Source organism: Sphaeramia orbicularis, chromosome 12 (assembly GCF_902148855.1).
Source record: "Sphaeramia orbicularis chromosome 12, fSphaOr1.1, whole genome shotgun sequence".
Lineage (NCBI taxonomy): Eukaryota > Metazoa > Chordata > Actinopteri > Kurtiformes > Apogonidae > Sphaeramia > Sphaeramia orbicularis.
In genome coordinates, this window is record NC_043968.1 from 38768121 (window position 1) to 38786676 (window position 18556).

The following is an 18556-nucleotide window of genomic DNA, read 5'->3' on the forward strand; positions in this document are numbered from 1 at the left end:
ACCAAAAAAATCCCTAAACAAGAATAAAAATAATCAAAGTAATCCCCTCAAAGTAATTCCATTAATCCCCATGAAGTTCTACATTCCTGTTTGATTACCTGTCAGTAGAGTGTAGCTATGACATGGTCCTTTTACATATCAATAACATGCAGACTGTAAACTTGCACCACCTCTCTGAAAAGCCGTAAAAATCATTGATGACGTGTGCACTTGATCATTATTCAATATCTAAAAATATGTCTTGCTAAATTTGGAATTTAAATAACTTCACATTATATCTTTCCATCAGATTATGCAGCTTCTTCTCCGGTTTGCAAAAGTTACAAACTGCTTATCAGTTCATAAGAGAGGGCGTCATAATTCAGCAGTAATTCATTAGCATGAAAACTCAGCTGTACCTTTGTGTCCTTGGTCTTTCTGTGCCGAACATGACATGCTGTTTGCTGTGTCAGTATCATTCTATCTCTAGTCTGTCCTCATGTTCCTTCGTACAGATGTGGTTTTACTTTTATTGTATCTTACAGTTTTACTGTGCATGTCCTTTAAGTGTGCGCTTCTGCTTTGTGCATTTTAGTTACTGTCTAACAATGGAGTACAGTGTGGTCTGATTTAGTCCATATGCATATTAACATTTATAGCCCCCATTTTATTGGTTTCTATGTAGATTATGAGCTATTATGTTATTCTGAATGACGTTTCTATTCACATTATTGTTCCTTTTTCCTTTTACTACAGTGTCTACAGGCTTATAAATGGTCTACACAACTTCTACTTTCAGTCATATATTATGTTCATACCAGGAGCCAGGAACTACAGATGAAAAATATCCTTTTGGCCAACTCTTTATTATATACCTATACAGCTATGTTAGTTAATTTGCACTTCACTGATGCTGTTAAAAAAAACCACCAAAATAAAATAAATAAAACATCAACAAGTCTCACTAGATACCAACATAGAGTACATTGACAATAACATACAGGTCCAAAGTGGATTATTTTTTTAATTTCAGAGTTTAATAAACATCCAAATCCCTATGTCAGACAGCATGAATTTATATATTTTGTATTAGCCACACATTTTTATTATAAATATTATTTTCATCTTAAAGACATTCCTCTCAAATTCAGCTGTTACTGTTGTTTTGGAAGCTTTGCATCTCCCTTAGTCTTTAAAATAAAACAATGTAGAAAATCCTGAGGATGTTTTAACAAATCTTTGTATGTAGACAAAATATATTAACAGCAGCCTGGTTTCATAAAGGATGAGGTTAGACAAGGACCTCTCTTGTCTGCTGTTTGGTCCTATCACCAGAGTGTTAACTGTCTGAGCGCTCAGCACAGTATTGCATGTTAAACCTGTTGACCTCTTCAGTGACTCTGCCGAGCTGTCGCCGGCTGTACGAGGCTAGTGGGCTTCACACCCCCCCTCAGCTGTGGCCATCACCATAAAATAACGCTCATGCCCCCTAACTGGAGCATCTGACCACATTCTCATGATTCACTGAGGTCATAAGAAACACAATGAATGACATGAATCACCATGAGGCCTGACCGTCAGGAAACATGCTTACATCACAACCCAAAACATTTTCAGATGAAAGAACTTAGAGCTGCTCAATCTCTGTCTGTGCACACTCAGTCGTTTCCACATTCCTCTCTTGCATAAGCATGCCATGAGCAGGTCAAAGGTCAGCAACAACAATACGCTCTGGTCTGGGACTGTGTTCAGGGTGAGAGAAAGGAGACACCTTTCTAAAACGCAGGAGGTGATACTGATTGATGCTGTACAGAAGTGTTTTTTTTCCGAGTAAAGAAGGGAGCTTTTATCTGGCCATTATGTCCTCAACAGGCAAAAGATTGGGTTCCCCAGATGCTCTGAAATCCCGCTCAACAGCTATTATGCTGCAGCGAACAAGCAGGGAGATAATCCCAGGCAACTCTATTCACACCTGTCCACTCATATTCACATCACAAAAGGAGCTTGTGTGAGTGAGTCTTCATTTGCATAGTTTGATCCTCTTTATATGCAACAGGAGGAGAAAGAAAAACATTTTCTAAAGGGTAATATACCTATCTGCTGAACCTCCACTTTTGGTATTTTTATCTTTCTCTCAGTATTGAAAGCTTACAGAATCCAGACTGCTGGAGGTGAGATTAGAAAACTCCAGCTGTCACTTGGTGTAAGAGGCCAAAGTTAGCAAAACATTTGTTTTCAATGTGTGTTTCTTATGAAGCATTGCCAGAACAGTAAAGTAAATCAGAGTTGAAGTTAACCAGATACAGATCGAGTATGTCCAAACAGGAGAAATGAAATAAACTTCTAAAAAATAATTTACTTTGCTTTTTAGTAGATTTGGTTATGAACGAAAGTAGGGCAAACATCAGGACTACATTATTAACTGATGATTCAAATGTTAAAACAACAAACTAGTTGAATATTTATTAGTTCATAACTCACAATTTTCAGGAAAGATTACAATGTGATATCATGATTTGCATAAATATACATGCCAGTCTTAATTAGCGTTAATTGGCGGGTTATCTGTACACATTATAAACTCATGCCACATCAAATATCACACACTGAGGGTTAGGGTTAGGGTTATGTGAACCAGAGATCGTGGCATAAAGTGACATGTGATCAAATGGCGTTGAGTAACACGCAAAAGTATGAAAATACATACATATAGCATGCCAAATGCCATAAGAAATGGCATCACATAGCCTACAACCTGATTTCATGAGATCAGTCGCAAAGATTAACAGCAGGTAATAGTGCTGATAAATCACATTTGCGCTGTCATCACAGTATGAACATGTGTATTAAACACAATATTGTATGAATCATGATGAATACACTTGTCAGACTTGTACAAACATATGATTGGTCAGATGAGGTCCTTGATAAGTAGCTGTCACCTACCCTCAGATGAACCGGTGTCTATTTGGTGACAGCTCTGTTAGTCTTCACAAGTCACTATATCATTCCAAAATTGCAATATTGCCATACATTGAATTTTCTTTTTAGAAAATAATCAAACTGAGGAATCTAATATCTTCATGAAAGCCCTCTGTAGCAGATAGCAACTGATACCAAACACTACACACTTATGAAAAAATAAAGAAGACTTTCATATTCCTATTTTACTGTTGTCATTTTATCAGGACAGAGCCGCCAAACAAGTTTACAACAGCAAGAAAACTTGAGATCTGAGTGACCTCAAACCTCCAATCCAGAGGAGTAGAAAAGCATGAAAAGACGATCTGAAATCAAAGGCATGGATCAGACTGGTATATAAAGACAGCACAAAGAAATTCACCAATATTGCAGTTTAAATCCATGTCTCCTGCAGTATTTTGACTGTCCTCACAGTAGGAAACATCAGCTGAGGATGAAGTATGTGCTATACAAACACAAGATAAAAACAGGAACACTCTGCTGAGGTGCTTAGCTTTCATTTTCATTTAGCATCTAAATTATTCTTTCATGTTTAACTACTCCTTTTCATCACGCCTGGTTGAGTTAATGTTCACCTCCAGTTTATTCTTGACCACCAACTAACCCAGCACTGTGTCTCAGATCATTATAGAGGTGTACAGATGTTTTTAGGGGCCACTAACTACAGAAAATAACATTCATAAACATGTTTATATTAGTGTATTATATGACATTCATAAATACTCTTAGATTAGTTGATTCGTCAAAATGTTATACATAGTCGAATTCTTTTAAGAGTTGACTAATTTTGGAGTGAGGTTTGTTTTACTTCATGAAGTCGTGGATCCTTTGTTTATACTTCCTACCCGAGTGCTGCATCTGTTCAGTAAAGTACAAAGTGTCTCAAGTGGAATACCCATCCCTTCTTTGGTCAGTATTTTATTATGATAACTTTGTTTTGTTTGGAGGCCATGTGTTAATCATGACATCAAGCTAATTTGACTTGATCGTTTGACTTTAAAAAGTAAGAAAATATCCGTCTCGTATGCATAATGAAGCAAAAATAACAGTCACTGCATTCTCTCTACCTCAGAATAACACATTTACATCTATAGTCGATCACCATGATCATGACTTCCTCTTCTCATTTTTTTTTCCATTTACAGTGGGTGGCAGGAGTATTAAGATTAACCACACCAGAGATAATAATCCCATTCTTAAAAAGCCCAGAACAGACAAAACAAACACATTGTATGCAGTTGGTTCACTGCTAGATGTCATGAGATACTGCCCACTGAATCCCAGATGCTTACATATACAAACATCTAACTGGAACACCGGTGCACTCATGGTATCTCATAGATAAGGAGCTGGACGTCTACAGACTCCAGATGGGAGTACAGTCTTGTACTTCTCTCTCTCTCGCTCATAAAAAAAAAAAAAAAAAAAAAAAAAACTTGATCAGATTACCTCCCCCGTTCCCAAATAATCGTCTTGTCGTTCACTTCACTACATAATCAGCTGCCTATGGGCATGATCTAACATATCTGGCACAACCCAGAGTGCTGAAGCCCAGCATTACAGGCTGGCTGGTGACCAGTTTTCAAGCAGCTTTGCTCGGCGCTGCTGAGCACCTAATAACAGGATGTGGAGCGCCAACTGACAAACTGGTCAAACTCCAAGTTGTACAACCCCGAGGGCAACAGGCTCTGGGTAACTATCAAATATGAGAAGGAGATGCGGGATGCAGAACGCTTATGGGCACCTCCAAAGGCGTCATCAGTTAATAAAAAACATGTAGTCCAACATGAACGGTCTGAGTGCTTTTTAATGAGTGTGTGAGCGTACATAATAACAGCACTGCTCCTGCTTGTGGGGTATTCACTGGCTGCCACTGCTTCATATCCGAGTTCCTGCATGTGTCTGAACCACAGGAATTAAGCAAGAGTGTGACATGATTTAGATCCAATAACAATCAGCGCCCCAGACGCACCACCGACCTCCACCACCAGCCGTCATCCCCCTCATCCTCCTCCTCCTCCTCCTCCCTGTTTTACAATTTATACCCCCCCCCCTTTTCCAACATCTCAAGACTGCTTTCATTTCTCCCACTGCAGAAGGCCAATTCAACCAGACAGATGTATGGGAAGAATTTCAAGAATTCTGGAATTTTTTGGATTTTTTTTTTTTTTTAATTTGTGGCTCTGTTAATACACACTGAACCTCATGTGGGTGCTGTGGTCAAGTGAGAACACACTGACCACATGTTTTCAGATGGTTACAGCGAGTTTGGCTTAAAACAAAAGCAAAGAAAGGACACAAGCAGAACAAACTAACTACTAGAATAACTAAAAATGCAAACAGAAATGTCTCTCAAAGCAAATCCATGGATGAAATGTTGATGTTTTGTTCTTCTATCCATAAGGGGACTGTTCTGAATCACATATTTGGATTAGAATGAAACACAGACAGTACTTTTCATGACAGCAGGGTGGATAGTACCTGAATCTACAGGCCTAAATAAACCAGCACCTGAGCCCTGATCCCACCCATAGTGTCTGAACATCACATTAAGCCCTTACTCACAGGTGTCAAACATGTGGCCCGGGGGCCAAAACCGGCCCGCCTAAGGGTCCAATCTGGCCCGCGTGATGAATTTGCAAAGTGTAAAATGCAAAAATTACCCTGAAGATATTAATGGTCAAGGGCATGAAACTTGAAAATAATAACAAAATAACCTACAAATAATGACTCCAAATTTTCTTCTTGGTTTAATGCACAGGTGTCAAACATGCGGCCCGGGGGCCAAATCTGGCCCACCAAAGGGTCCAATCTGGCCCACGGGAGGAATGTGTGAAATGCAAAAATTACACTGAAGATATTATCAGTGGTGTCAAAATGATTTTAATTCAGGCTCCACATACAGTCCAATTAGATTTCAAGTGGGTCAGACCCGTAAAATATTATCATAATAACCTATAAATAATGACAACCTCAATTTTTCTTTGATTTTTTGGTGAAAAAAAGGAAAATTACATGAAAATGTTTACATTACCAAACTATACTTTTATAAAAATGTGAATAACCTGAACAAACATGAACAAACGGAAATGTCTTAAGAAAAGTAAATGCAATTTTACCAATATTCTACCTGTTACAGTTACACAAAAGATTTAGTAATGCACATGTGTACATGATAAACTGATAAAATGAGGCAGAAAATTATTAAAATTGCAGTTATTTTTCTTAAGACAATTCAAGTTGTTCATGTGACTCAGATTTTTAAGGAAACTTTGTAGATGTAAACATTATCATAATATAATTTTACTTTTTTCATTGTTATTATTTTACTGTATCCGGCCCACTGGAGATCAAATTTGGGCTGAATGTGGCCCCTGAACTAAAATGAGTTCGACACCCCTGGTTTAATGTGAAAAACATAATATGACATTATGTCGATAAATAATGGCAACACCAATTTTTTCTCTTTGATTTATTGCAAAGAACATTAAATTCTGATATCCTTTAACAATAAAATGTCAATAACCTGAACAAATATGAACAACCTGAACTATCTAAAGAAATATAAGTGCAATTTTAACAATATTCTGTCTGTTTTGTGCCTTGGTAGATCTGATCTGTAATGCACATGTATAAATTATAAGTTGATGCATAATATTGAAAAAATTGCACTTATTTTTCTTCAGAAATTTCATTTTTTTTCAAGTTATTCACATCTTTTTCTTTTTTTAGTATGTAAAATGAAAATAGTCAAATCATTTAATGTTATTTTTTGCACAAAAAATTGGAGCTGTCATTATTTATAGGCTATTATGTTATTATTTTACTGGTACGGCCCACTGGAGATCAAATTGGGCTGAATGTGGCTCCTGAACTAAAATGAGTTTGACACCCCTGCCCTTACCCCATAGGTAAGCTGATGTGACTCACCTCGTTGGATGGTATGCTCACAACACCGGTGGATCTCCTCTTTTCCCTCAGCTTCCTCTTCTCTATCTGTCCTTTTCCCTTCCTGGCGCTGGGACCAGTGCTTTTCTTCTCTTTGCCTTTACTGGGTGATGGACTGTCTTTGTCACTGTCGTTACAAGCCATTGGACTGCAGTCCGGTGAGGCGCTTTGGACCTTCTCCGTTTGAGGCGGGGCCTTCTTCAGGTTGCTCCCCGCCGGGGTGACCGCACAGGGCGCAACGTGGGCAGCGTGGGTAGGCTGGTGCGCGTCCTCCTCGGGTCTCTTCAGAGCCGAACCGGAGGCGGACCGAGCCACAGCGTAGGAGGAGGGGACGCAGTTCCCGGCGGAGGTGGCTCGGTCCGGGTTGCCGTTGTTGGTGAGGTCGGAGGCCGGTGGGGCGGAGTGACGGCTACTGCTGCCGCTGCTGTTTGCGTTACTGGCACCCAGGGGCGCACCGGTTGCTGCGGCAATGTCCCCAAGCATTTTAGCTCGCATTTTCTCCCGTTTGGCCTTCCATTCCTCCAGAAAGTCCGTGGTAGCGTTTGATTTGAACCCTCCTGTTGCCATGGTGTCTGTTAGAAAGTTCCTCCTCGCGCTCCTAGTGTCAAATAGATGAGAATGCGGTGGTTCGGGAGTTGATGTGAACTTTCAGCTCTGGGCTCCGTCCTAATGGCACCACATTCCTTAAGTGATTACCTCGGCTGCTGTTGACAGGTACAAGCAAAATAAAGTCATCTTCATGTAAAACTCCACTTTCCTTTACACTTTGTGACGCATTTTCACCACCAGCTCTCCTTTCAAACACCGCGTCCTCGTGCACAGTGTTCAGAAAAAGTAGTTTTCTGCCTTAAAGTTACAAACTTTGCTATGGATTTTTCTCCGCTCAAAGAAACTTAAGTGGGAGGACGTTAACAAAAACAGGAGCAGAGTGTATGAAAGTGAAGATAAAACCTACCTGTGTGGGGCTGCTGCTGCTGCTGGTTCTCTGTGTCCGACCAGGTGTGCCCGTAGCTCGCTCACATGAATGGTGCTTTGCTCCGGCGCACGGACGCGGCGCTCGCTCTGCCCTCTCGCGCACCGGGTTCATCCGAGTGCACACGAAGAGCTCCGAACGAAACCGAAAGAGGCACAAAGGCAGCACGAGACCAAACCCACTGAATCACAGGTGTTAAACATGCGGCCCGGGGGCCAAATCTGGCCCGCGTAAGGGTCCAATCCGGCCCGGATGTTTTTGCCAAGCACAAAGATTCCACAGTCTTGAATTGAATTAGGCAAAAAAAAAAAAAAAGTTTTGCTTGAATTAAGGAAAAAAATCTTGAAGTAAGCAAAAATAAATAAATAAATAAATAAATAAAATAAAAAAACAAGTCTTCAATTAAGTAAAAAAATAAAATAAAAAAAATCTTGAATTAAGCTAAATAAAAATCTCAAATTTAGCAAAAAATCTTGAATTAAGCAAAAAAAATCTTGAATTAACAACTTCAAATTTTTGTCTTTGTTTAGTGCAAAAAATAACATTAAATTAAGACAATATATACATTTCCAAACTATTCTGTAACAATAAAATGTGAATAACCTGAACAAATATGAACAACCTGAAATGTCTGTATTAAATTCAGTCCAATTTGAACTCTTTTCTTCCTGTTCGTCAGAGTTTAGCGCACAGGTCTCAAACATGCAGCCCGGGGGCCAAATCTGGCCCGCCTAAGGGTCCAATCCGGCCCGCGGGATGTTTTTGCCAAGCACAAAGATTCCACAGTCTTGAATTGAATTAGGCAAAAAAAAAAAAGTTTAGCTTGAATTAAGGAAAAAATCTTGAAGTAAGCAAAAAAAAAATAAAATAAAATAAAATAAAAAAGTCAATCCGGCCCGCAGGATGAATTTGTGAAATGCCAAAATTTTACTGAAGATATTAAGAATCAATGGTGTCAAAATCATTTTAATTCAGGTTCCATATACAGTCCAGTTAGATTTCAAGAGGGTCAGACCAGTTAAATATTATAATGACCTATAAATAATGACAACCCCAAATTTTCCCTTTGTTTTATTGGTTTAAAAAAAGTAAAATTACATGAAAATGTTCACATTACCAAACTATACTTTTATAAAAATGTGAATAACCTGAACAAATAGGAACAAACAGAAATGTCTTAAGAAAAGTAAATGCAATTTTACCAATTTTCTGCCTGTTACTAAATCTTTTGTGTGATTGTAATGCACATGTGTAAATGTTAAACTGATAAACCGAGACATATTGTTAAAATTGCACGTGTTTTTCTTAAGACAATTCAAGTTGTTCATGTGATTCAGATTTTTAAGTAAACTTTGTAGCTTGAATACTGCGAAAACTTTAGAACAATCTAAAAAATGGGGAAGAGCTGTTGTGCCATTGATCGCACAAGTAGGTTTAAAAAGCACTCGGAGCTATCGTTGTAGCGGCTACCTAAAGCCAAAGACAGAAGAAGCAGATGGATCGCTGCAATTCATAGAAATAACTGAAATCCAGACAACGAAACCTGGATTTGTAGTTGCCATTTTGTGTCAGGTAACGTTAATTTATGCTGTGTTCTTGTGTAAAATCATACCTTGAATTACATATCGTTTTGGCTAATGTTACTTCTTAATAAAGCTCTTAATGTTAGCATCTGTCGTTTAGTTCTATATTTCATAACTGAAACATTTTTGTCTTCAGTTGTGTGATTCTGAACCTTGTGCTCTACATGATTTGTAAACTAGCTTAAACTGAGGCTAACCTAGTTTTCCAAATAAGGGGGTACTCTAGCACAAAGCTGTTGTAGCTGTGTTGTATCCAGTATTTGATGTAAACTCTACTTAAATATCCACAGTACCAGTAGATCATCCACTCACTTGGGTCAATACTAAGGGTTCAACTCCAGTAAATCAGTAGTGAACTGTGAGCACTACTGCTGGGCCTTTACCTTGGAAATCACCACCAAGAAAATACGTCTGCACTGACATAAAACCTCAAAAACAGTAGTATGTTGAATTAAAGCACTCACCAGCTGTAATCCTCTAATTAACGATGACGAGGATGTCAACAACTCGTTGTCTTTTGTATGCTTTCAGCCTTTGCATTGTGGATTTTCCCAGCGTTGAAATCAGGTTCATGTAAATGTCAGGATACGTGATTTCTGGCCACATATCAATATTCGTAGACCACTTGTTGTTTGGTAGCTTGTATGGATCCATGTCCAGTCCAGTTGTATTTAATTTCAGGTTATATTCCACATTTTTCTGGGTCTCGCTGTAGTTACTGCTATGCTCCGCCATGTTGAGCCGGTTTGTTTTTGCCACTCGGTCTGACTTAGAGGGGCGTGGCCCAGGGGGGAAATGATGTATGTGCATTCCCTCTGTACATGTAAATAACTGGTGCAAAATACATTCATTCATTCATTTTCTGAACCTGCTCTATCCTCACTAGGACCACAGGGGTCACTTAGAGCCTATCCAGCTACTTATGGGCGAAGGCGGGATACACCCTGGGTTAGGGTTAGGGTTAGGGTAAGGGAAAGGCAAGAAAAACATGATCATCACTTTTAGGATCATCACGTTCTCATTTTGAGGGTTAGGGTTAGGGGTTAGTGTTAGGGGTTAGGGTTAAGGTAGGGATAGGGATAGGATAGGATAGGATAGGGTAGGGTAGGGTTAGGGGTAGGGGTAGGGGTAGGGTTATGGCTAGGGTTAGGGCTAGGGTTAGGATTAGTGTTAGGGTTATGGCTACGGTTAGGATTAGGGGGTGGGTAAGGGTTAGGGGTAGGGTTATGGTTAGGGTTTGGTTTATGGTTATGGTTAGGGGTTAGGAATAGGGTTATTAACATGGTAACTTTTAATAACATGATTATTTTATTTTTATAACATGGTAATAACACATTTATTACATATTTATTACATGTTTATTTTTTTATTATGTGTTAGAGGTTAGGATTGTGTTATTAACATGGTAAGTTCTAATATTATTATTTTTTTTGTGTAACATGTTAATAACATGTTAATAACATATTTATTACATGTTTATTTTTCACTATTTGTTAGGGGTTAGGAATAGGGTTATTAACATGGTAAGTTCTAATATTATTTTATTTGTATAACATCTTCATAACATGTTAATAACACATTTATTACATATTTATTACACATTTATTTCATGGTTATTTTTTATGGCTAGGGTTAGGGTTAGGGTTAGGTTTAGAGTTAGGGCTAGGGTTAGGGTTAGGGTTAGGGCTAGGGTTAGGGTTAGGGTTTGACTTAGGGGTTAGGGTTATTACCATGGTAACTTTTAATAACATGATTATTTTATTCTTTATAACATGTTAATAACACATTTATTACACATTTATTACATGTTTATGTTTTATTATTTGTTAAGGATTAGGATTAGGGTCATTAACATGCTAAGTTCTAATATTATTTTATTTGTATAACATGATAATATCATGTTATTAACATGTTAATAACACATTTATTATATGTTTATTACACATTTATTACATGTTTCTTTTTTATCATGTGTTAGGGTTAGGTTTATTGCTAGGGTTATGGATAGGGTTAGGGTAAGGGCTAGTGTTAGGGCTAGCATTTGGGCTAGAGTTAGGGTTAGGGCAAGGTTTAGGGTTAGGGGTAGGGCTAGGGTTAGGTTTAGGGTTAGGGCCAGGGTTAGGGTTAGGGCCCAGGGTTAGGATTAGGGTTAGGGCAGGGATTAGCGTTAGGGCTAGGGTTAGAGTTAGGGTTAGGGTAAGGACTAGGACTAGGACTAGGACTAGGGCTAGGGCTAGGGTTAGGGCTAGGGCTAGGGTTAGGGGTAGGGTTGGGGTTATGGCTAGGGTTATGGTTATGACTAGGGTTAGGGTTGTGGCTACGGTTCGGATTAGGGGGTGGGTTAGGGGTAGGGTTATGGCTAGTGTTAGAGGTAAGGATAGGGGTAGGGTCATGGTTAGGCTTTGGGTTATGGTTATGGTTATGGGTCAGGGATAGGGTTATTAACATGGTAACTTTTGATAACATGATTATTTTATCTTTATAACATGTTAATAACATGTTAATAACACATTTATTACGTGTTTATTATACATTTATTACATGTTTATTTTTTATCATGTGTTAGGGTTAGGTTTATCGCTAGGGTTATGGATAGGCTTAGGGTAAGGGCTAGTGTTAGGGATAGCGTTCGGGCTAGAGTCAGGGTTAGGGCTAGGTTTAGGGGTAGGGTTAGGGTTAGGGTTATGGCTAGGGTTAGGGTTAGGGCCAGGGTTAGGGCTGGGGCTAGGGTAAGGGTTAGGGTTATAGGGCTATGGTTAGGATTAGGGGGTGGGTTTGGGTTAGGGGTAGGGTTATGGATAGGGTTAGGGTTTGGGTTATGGTTAGGGGTTAGGGATAGGGTTATTATCATGGCAACTTTTAATAACATGATTATTTTATTTTTATAACATATTAATAACACATTTATTACACATTTATTACATATTTATTATGTCTTTTTTTATTATGTGTTAGAGGTTAGGGTTGTGTTATTAACATGGTAAGTTCTAGTATTATTATTTTATTTGTGTAAGATGTTAATAACATGTTAATAACATATTTATTACATGTTTATTACACATTTATTACATGCTTATTTTTTACTATTTGTTAGGGGTTAGGGATTGGGTTATTAACATGTAAGTTCTAATATTATTTTATTTGTATAACATCTTAACATGTTAATAACACATTTATTACATATTTATTACACATTTATTTCATGCTTTTTTATTATTTGTTAGGGGAAGGGTTAGGATTAGTGTTAGGGTTAGGGTTTGACTAAGGGGTTAGGGTTATTAACATGGTAACTTTTAATAACATGATTATTTTATTTTTATAACATGTTAATAACGTGTTAATAACACATTTATTACGTGTTTATTACACATTTATTGCATGTTTATTTTTTTTTATCATGTGTTAGGGTTAGGTGTATTGCTAGGGTTATGGATAGGCTTAGGGTAAGGGTTAGTGTTAGGGATAGCGTTCGGGCTAGAGTCAGGGTTAGGGCTAGGTTTAGGGTTAGGGCTAGGGTTAGGGTTAGGGTTAGGGCTAGGGTTAGGGTTAGGGCCAGGGTTAGGGCTAGGGCTTGGGTTAGGGTTAGGGCTAGGATTAGGGTTAGGGCTAGGGTTAGAGTTAGGGTTAGGGTAAGGACTAGGGCTGGGGTTAGGGTTAGGGCTAGGGTTAGGGCTAGGGTTAGTGGTAGGGTTAGGGCTAGGGTTAGGGTTGGGGTTAGAACCCAGTGTTAGGGCCCAGGGTTAGGGTTAGGGCTAGGGTTAGGGCTACATCTAGGGTAAAGCTTAGGGCTAGGGTTAGGGCTGGGGTTAGGGCCAGGTTTAGGGTTAGGATTAGGGTTAGGGCTACGGCTAGGGCTAGGGTTACGGTTATGGTTAGGGCTACGGATAGGGCTAGGGTTACGGTTATGGTTAGGGCTAGGGTTAGGGTTAGTGTTAGGGTTTTAGGGCTATGGTTAGGATTAGGGGGTGGGTTAGAGGTAGGGTTATGGATAGGGTTAGGGTTATGGTTAGGGTTTGGGTAATGGTTATGGTTAGGGGTTAGGGATAGGGTTATTATCATGGTAACTTTTAATAACATGATTATTTTGTTTTTATAACATGTTAATAACAAGTTTATTACACATTTATTGCATATTTATTACATGTCTATTTTTTATGTGTTAGAGGTTAGGGTTGTGTTATTAACATGGTAAGTTCTAATATTATTATTTTATTTGAGTAACATGTTAATAACATGTTAATAACATATTTATTACATGTTTATTACACATTTATTACATTTTTTTTACTATTTGTTAGGTGTTAGGGATAGGGTTATTAACATGGTAAGTTCTAATATTATTTTATTTGTATAACATTTTAACATGTTAATAACACATTTATTATATATTTATTACACATTTATTTCATGCTTATTTTTTTAAATTATTTGTTAGGGTTAGGGTTAGGGTTATGGCTAGGGTTAGGGTTAGGGCTAGGATTAGGGTTAGAGTTAGGGCTAGGGCTAGGGTTAGAGTTAGGGTAAGGACTAGGGCTGGCATTAGGGTTAGAGCTAGTGTTAGGGTTGGGGTTAGAACCCAGGGTTAGGGTTGGGGCCCAGGGTTAGGGTTAGGGCTAGGGTAAGGGCTAGGGTTAGGGCTACATCTAGGGTAAAGGTAAGGGCTAGGGTCAGGGCTGGGGTTAAGGCCAGGGTTAGGGTTAGGGTTAGGGTTAGAGCTACGGCTAGGGCTAGGGTTATGGTTAGGGCTAGGGTTAGGGTTAGGGTTAGTGTTAGGGTTTCAGGGCTATGGTAAGGATTAGGGGGTGGATTAGGGATAGGGTTATGGATAGGGTTAGGGTTTGGGTTATGGTTAGGGGTTAGGGATAGGGTTATTATCATGGTAACTTTTAATAACATGATTATTTTATTTTTCTAACATGTTAATAACACGTTTATTACACATTTATTACATATTTATTACGTGTCTTTTTTTATGTGTTAGAGGTTAGGGTTGTGTTGTTAACATGGTAAGTTCTAATATTATTATTTTATTTGTGTAACATGTTAATAACATGTTAATAACATATTTATTACATGTTTATTACACATTTATTACATTTTTTTTTTACTATTTGTTAGGTGTTAGGGATAGGGTTATTAACATGGTAAGTTCTAGTATTATTTTATTTGTATAACATCTCAACATGTTAATAACACATTTATTATATATTTATTACACATTTATTTCATGCTTTTTTATTATTTGTTAGGGTTAGGGTTATGGCTTGGGTTAAGGTTAAGATTAGGGTTAGGGTTAGGTTTAGGGTTAGGGCTAGGGTTAGGGTTTGATTTAGGAGTTAGGGTTAGGGTTATTAACATGATAACTTTTAATATCATAATTATTTTATTTTTTATAACATGTTAATAACACATTTATTACGTGTTTATTACACATTTATTACATGTTTATTTTTATTATTTGTTAGGGTTTAGGGTTAGGGTCATGAACATGCTAAGTTCTAATATTATTATTTTATTTGTATAACATCTTAATAACATGTTAATAACACATTTATTACATATTTATTACACATTTATTTCATGTTTTTTTTTATTTGTTAGGGTTAGGGTTATGGCTGGGGTTAGGGCTAGGATTAGAGTTAGGGTTAGGGCAAGGGTTAGGGTTTGATTTAGGGGTTAGGGTTAGGGTTATTAACATGATAACTTTTAATATCATGATTATTTTATTTTTATAACATGTTATTAACATGTTGATAACACATTTATTACGTGTTTATTACACATTTATTACGTGTTTATTTTTAATTATTTGTTAGGGTTTAGGGTTAGGGTCATTAACGTGCTAAGTTCTAATATTATTATTTTATTTTTATAACGTGATAATATCATGTTATTAACATGTTAATAACACATTTATTACATGTTTATTACACATTTATTACATGTTTATTTTTTATCATGTGTTAGGGTTAGGTTTATCGCTAGGGTTATGGATAGGGTTAGGGCTAGTGTTAGGGATAGCGTTCGGGCTAGAGTCAGGGTTAGGGCTAGGTTTAAGGTTAGGGCTAGGGTTAGGGCTTGGGCTAGGGTTAAGGTTTGGGCCAGGGTTAGGGTTAGGGTTAGGGCTGGGATTAGGGTTAGGGCGAGGGTTAGTTAGGGTTAGGGCTAGGGTTAGGGGAAGGGTTAGGGCTAGGGTTAGGGCTACATCTAGGGTACAGGTTAGGGCTAGGGTTAGGGCTAGGGTTAGGGCTAGGGTTAGGGCCAGGGTTATGGTTATGGTTAGGGCGAGGGTTATGGATAGGGTTAGGGTTTGGGTTATGGTTAGGGGTTAGGGATAGGGTTATTATCATGGTAACTTTTAATAACACAATTATTTTATTTTATAACATTTTAATAACACATTTATTACACATTTATTACATATTTATTACATGTCTATTTTTTTTAAAAATGCGTTAGAGGTTAGGGTTGTGTTATTAACATGGTAAGTTCTAGTATTATTATTTTATTTGTGTAACATGTTAACATGTTAATAACACATTTATTACATATTTATTACACATTTATTTCATGCTGTTTTATTATTTGTTAGGGTTAGGGTTAGGATTAGGGTTAGAGTGAGGGTTTGACTAAGGGGTTAGGGTTATTAACATGGTAACTTTTAATAACATGATTATTTAATTTTTTATAACATGTTAATAACATGTTAATAACACATCTATTACGTGTTTATTACATATTTATTACATGTTTATTTTTTATCATGTGTTAGGGTTAGGATTATCACTAGGGTTATGGATAGGGTTAGGGTAAGGGCTAGTGGTAGGGAGTGCATTCGGGCTAGAGTCAGGGTTAGGGCTAGGTTTAGGGTTAAGGTTAGGACTAGGGTTAGGGTTTGGACTAGGGTTAGGGCTAAGGTTAGGGTTAGGGCTACGGTTAGGGTTAGGGCTAGAGTTAGGGTTAGTGTTAGGGTTAGGGCTAGGTTTAGGGCTAGGGTTTGGGTTAGGGCTAGGGTTAGGGTTGGGGTTAGAGCCCAGGGTTAGGGTTAGGGCTAGGGCTAGGGTTAGGGCTACGTGTAAGGTAAGAGTTAGGGCTAGGGTTAGGGCCAGGGTTAGGGTTAGGGCTAGGGTTAGGGCTAGGATTAGGGCTAGGGTTAGGTTTAGGGCTAGTGTTAGGGCCCAGGGTTGGGGTTAGGGTTAGGGTTAGGGCTACGGTTAGGGTTAGGGCTACGGTTAGGGTTAGGGCTAGAGTTAGGGTTAGTGTTAGCGCTAGGGTTAGGTTTAGGGTTCGGGTTAGGGCTAGGGTTAGGGTTTGGGTTATGGTTAGGGTTATTAACATGGTAACTTTTAATAACACGATTATTTTATTTTTTATAACATGTTAATAACATGTTAATAACACATTTATTACGTGTTTATTACACATTTTTAATGTGTTTATTACACATTTATCACATTTTTATTTTTATTATTTGTTAGGGGTTAGGGTTAGGGTCATTAACATGGTAAGTTCTAATATTATTTTTTTAATAACATGATAATAACATGTTATTAACATGTTAATAACACATTTATTACATGTTTATTACACATTTATTACACGCTTATGTTTTATCATGTGTTAGGGTTCGGTTTGTTGCTAGGGTTATGGATAGGGTTAGGGTAAGGGCTAGTGTTAGGGCTAGCGTTAGGGCTAGAGTTAGGGCTAGGGCAGGGGTCGGCAACCCGCGGCTCCGGAGCCGCATGCGGCTCTTTCATCCTTAAGTTGCGGCTCTGCGTGGCTTGGGAAAATAAATTATAAGTGTCCAATTGAAGTGTAAATTATTTGTCTCAAAAACGTGTATCATGTCTTCTTATTAAGTCAAAGTTTTTAACTTCTGTCTTCAGACCTTGTGCAATTTCGGTGATCAGCATTCGCCTTCTTCAGAGACGTTTGACAGCACTTGACGTGTCAGCCGGCAGCCGGCATGCGCGGAATGCCCTGCAACACCAAAACTGCACAATATCTGAACAAAGAATTTTATTTGTGTTTGTTCGTTTGTTTAATTGTAGTTGTAAATTGTAAGATTATTGTGATCTTGAAATATTCAAATAAAATTTTATATATATATATATATATACACACACACACACACACACACACACACACACACATATATATATATATATATATATATATATATATATATATATATATATATATATATATATATATATATATATATATATATATATACAGTACAGGCCAAAAGTTGGACACACCTTCTCATTCTTTGCATTTTCTTTATTTTCATGACTATTTACATTGTAGATTCTCACTGAAGGCATCAAAACTATGAATGAACACATGTGGAATTATGTACTTAACAAAAAAGTGTGAAATAACTGAAAACATATCTTATATTCTAGTTTCTTCAAAGTAGCCACCCTTAGCTCTGATGACTGCTTTGCACACTCTTGGCATTCTCTTGATGAGCTTCAAGAGGTAGTCACCTGAAATGGTTTCCTAACAGTCTTGAAGAAGTTCCCAGAGATGCTTAGCACTTGTTGGCCCTTTTGCCTTCACTCTGCGGTCCAGCTCACCCCAAACCATCTCGATTGGGTTCAGGTCCGGTGACTGTGGAGGCCAGGTCATCTGGCGCAGCACTCCATCACTCTCCTTCTTGGTCAAATATCCCTCACACAGCCTGGAGGTGTGTTTGGGGTCATTGTCCTGTTGAAACATAAATGATGGTCCAACTAAACGCAAACCGGATGGAATGGCATGTCACTTCAGGATGCTGTGGTAGCCATGCTGATTCAGGTTGCCTTCAATCTTGAATAAATCCCCAACAGCGTCACCAGCAAAGCACCCCCACACCATCACACCTCCCCTCCATGCTTCACGGTGGGAACCAGGCATGTAGCATCCATCCGTTCACCTTTTCTGCGTTGCACAAAGACACGGCGGTTGGATCCAAAGATCTCAAATTTGGACTCATCAGACCAAAGCACAGATTTCCACTGGTCTAATGTCCATTCCTTGGGTTTCTTGGCCCAAATAAATCTCTTCTGTTTGTTGCCTCTCCTTAGCAGTGGTTTCCTAGCAGCTA

The 18556-nt window shown here is 38.2% G+C and overlaps 1 protein-coding gene across 2 annotated transcripts in view; it reads right to left on the reverse strand.

Annotated features, from left to right (window-relative positions):
* Positions 1-8006, reverse strand: part of pawr (PRKC, apoptosis, WT1, regulator) — an 88644-nt gene extending 80638 nt beyond the window's left edge. Inside the window, exons 1-2 of one of the 2 annotated variants that reach the window (XM_030150194.1) lie at positions 7865-8006; positions 6892-7613 (exon numbers count right to left, since the gene is read on the reverse strand). In XM_030150194.1, the coding sequence (XP_030006054.1) occupies positions 6892-7476 (585 nt within the window). In that variant the 5' untranslated portion in view covers positions 7477-7613; positions 7865-8006. The remainder of the gene's footprint in view (positions 1-6891; positions 7614-7864) is intronic. The other variant, XM_030150195.1, reaches the window with a different exon arrangement.
* Positions 8007-18556: the final 10550 nt, after the last annotated feature.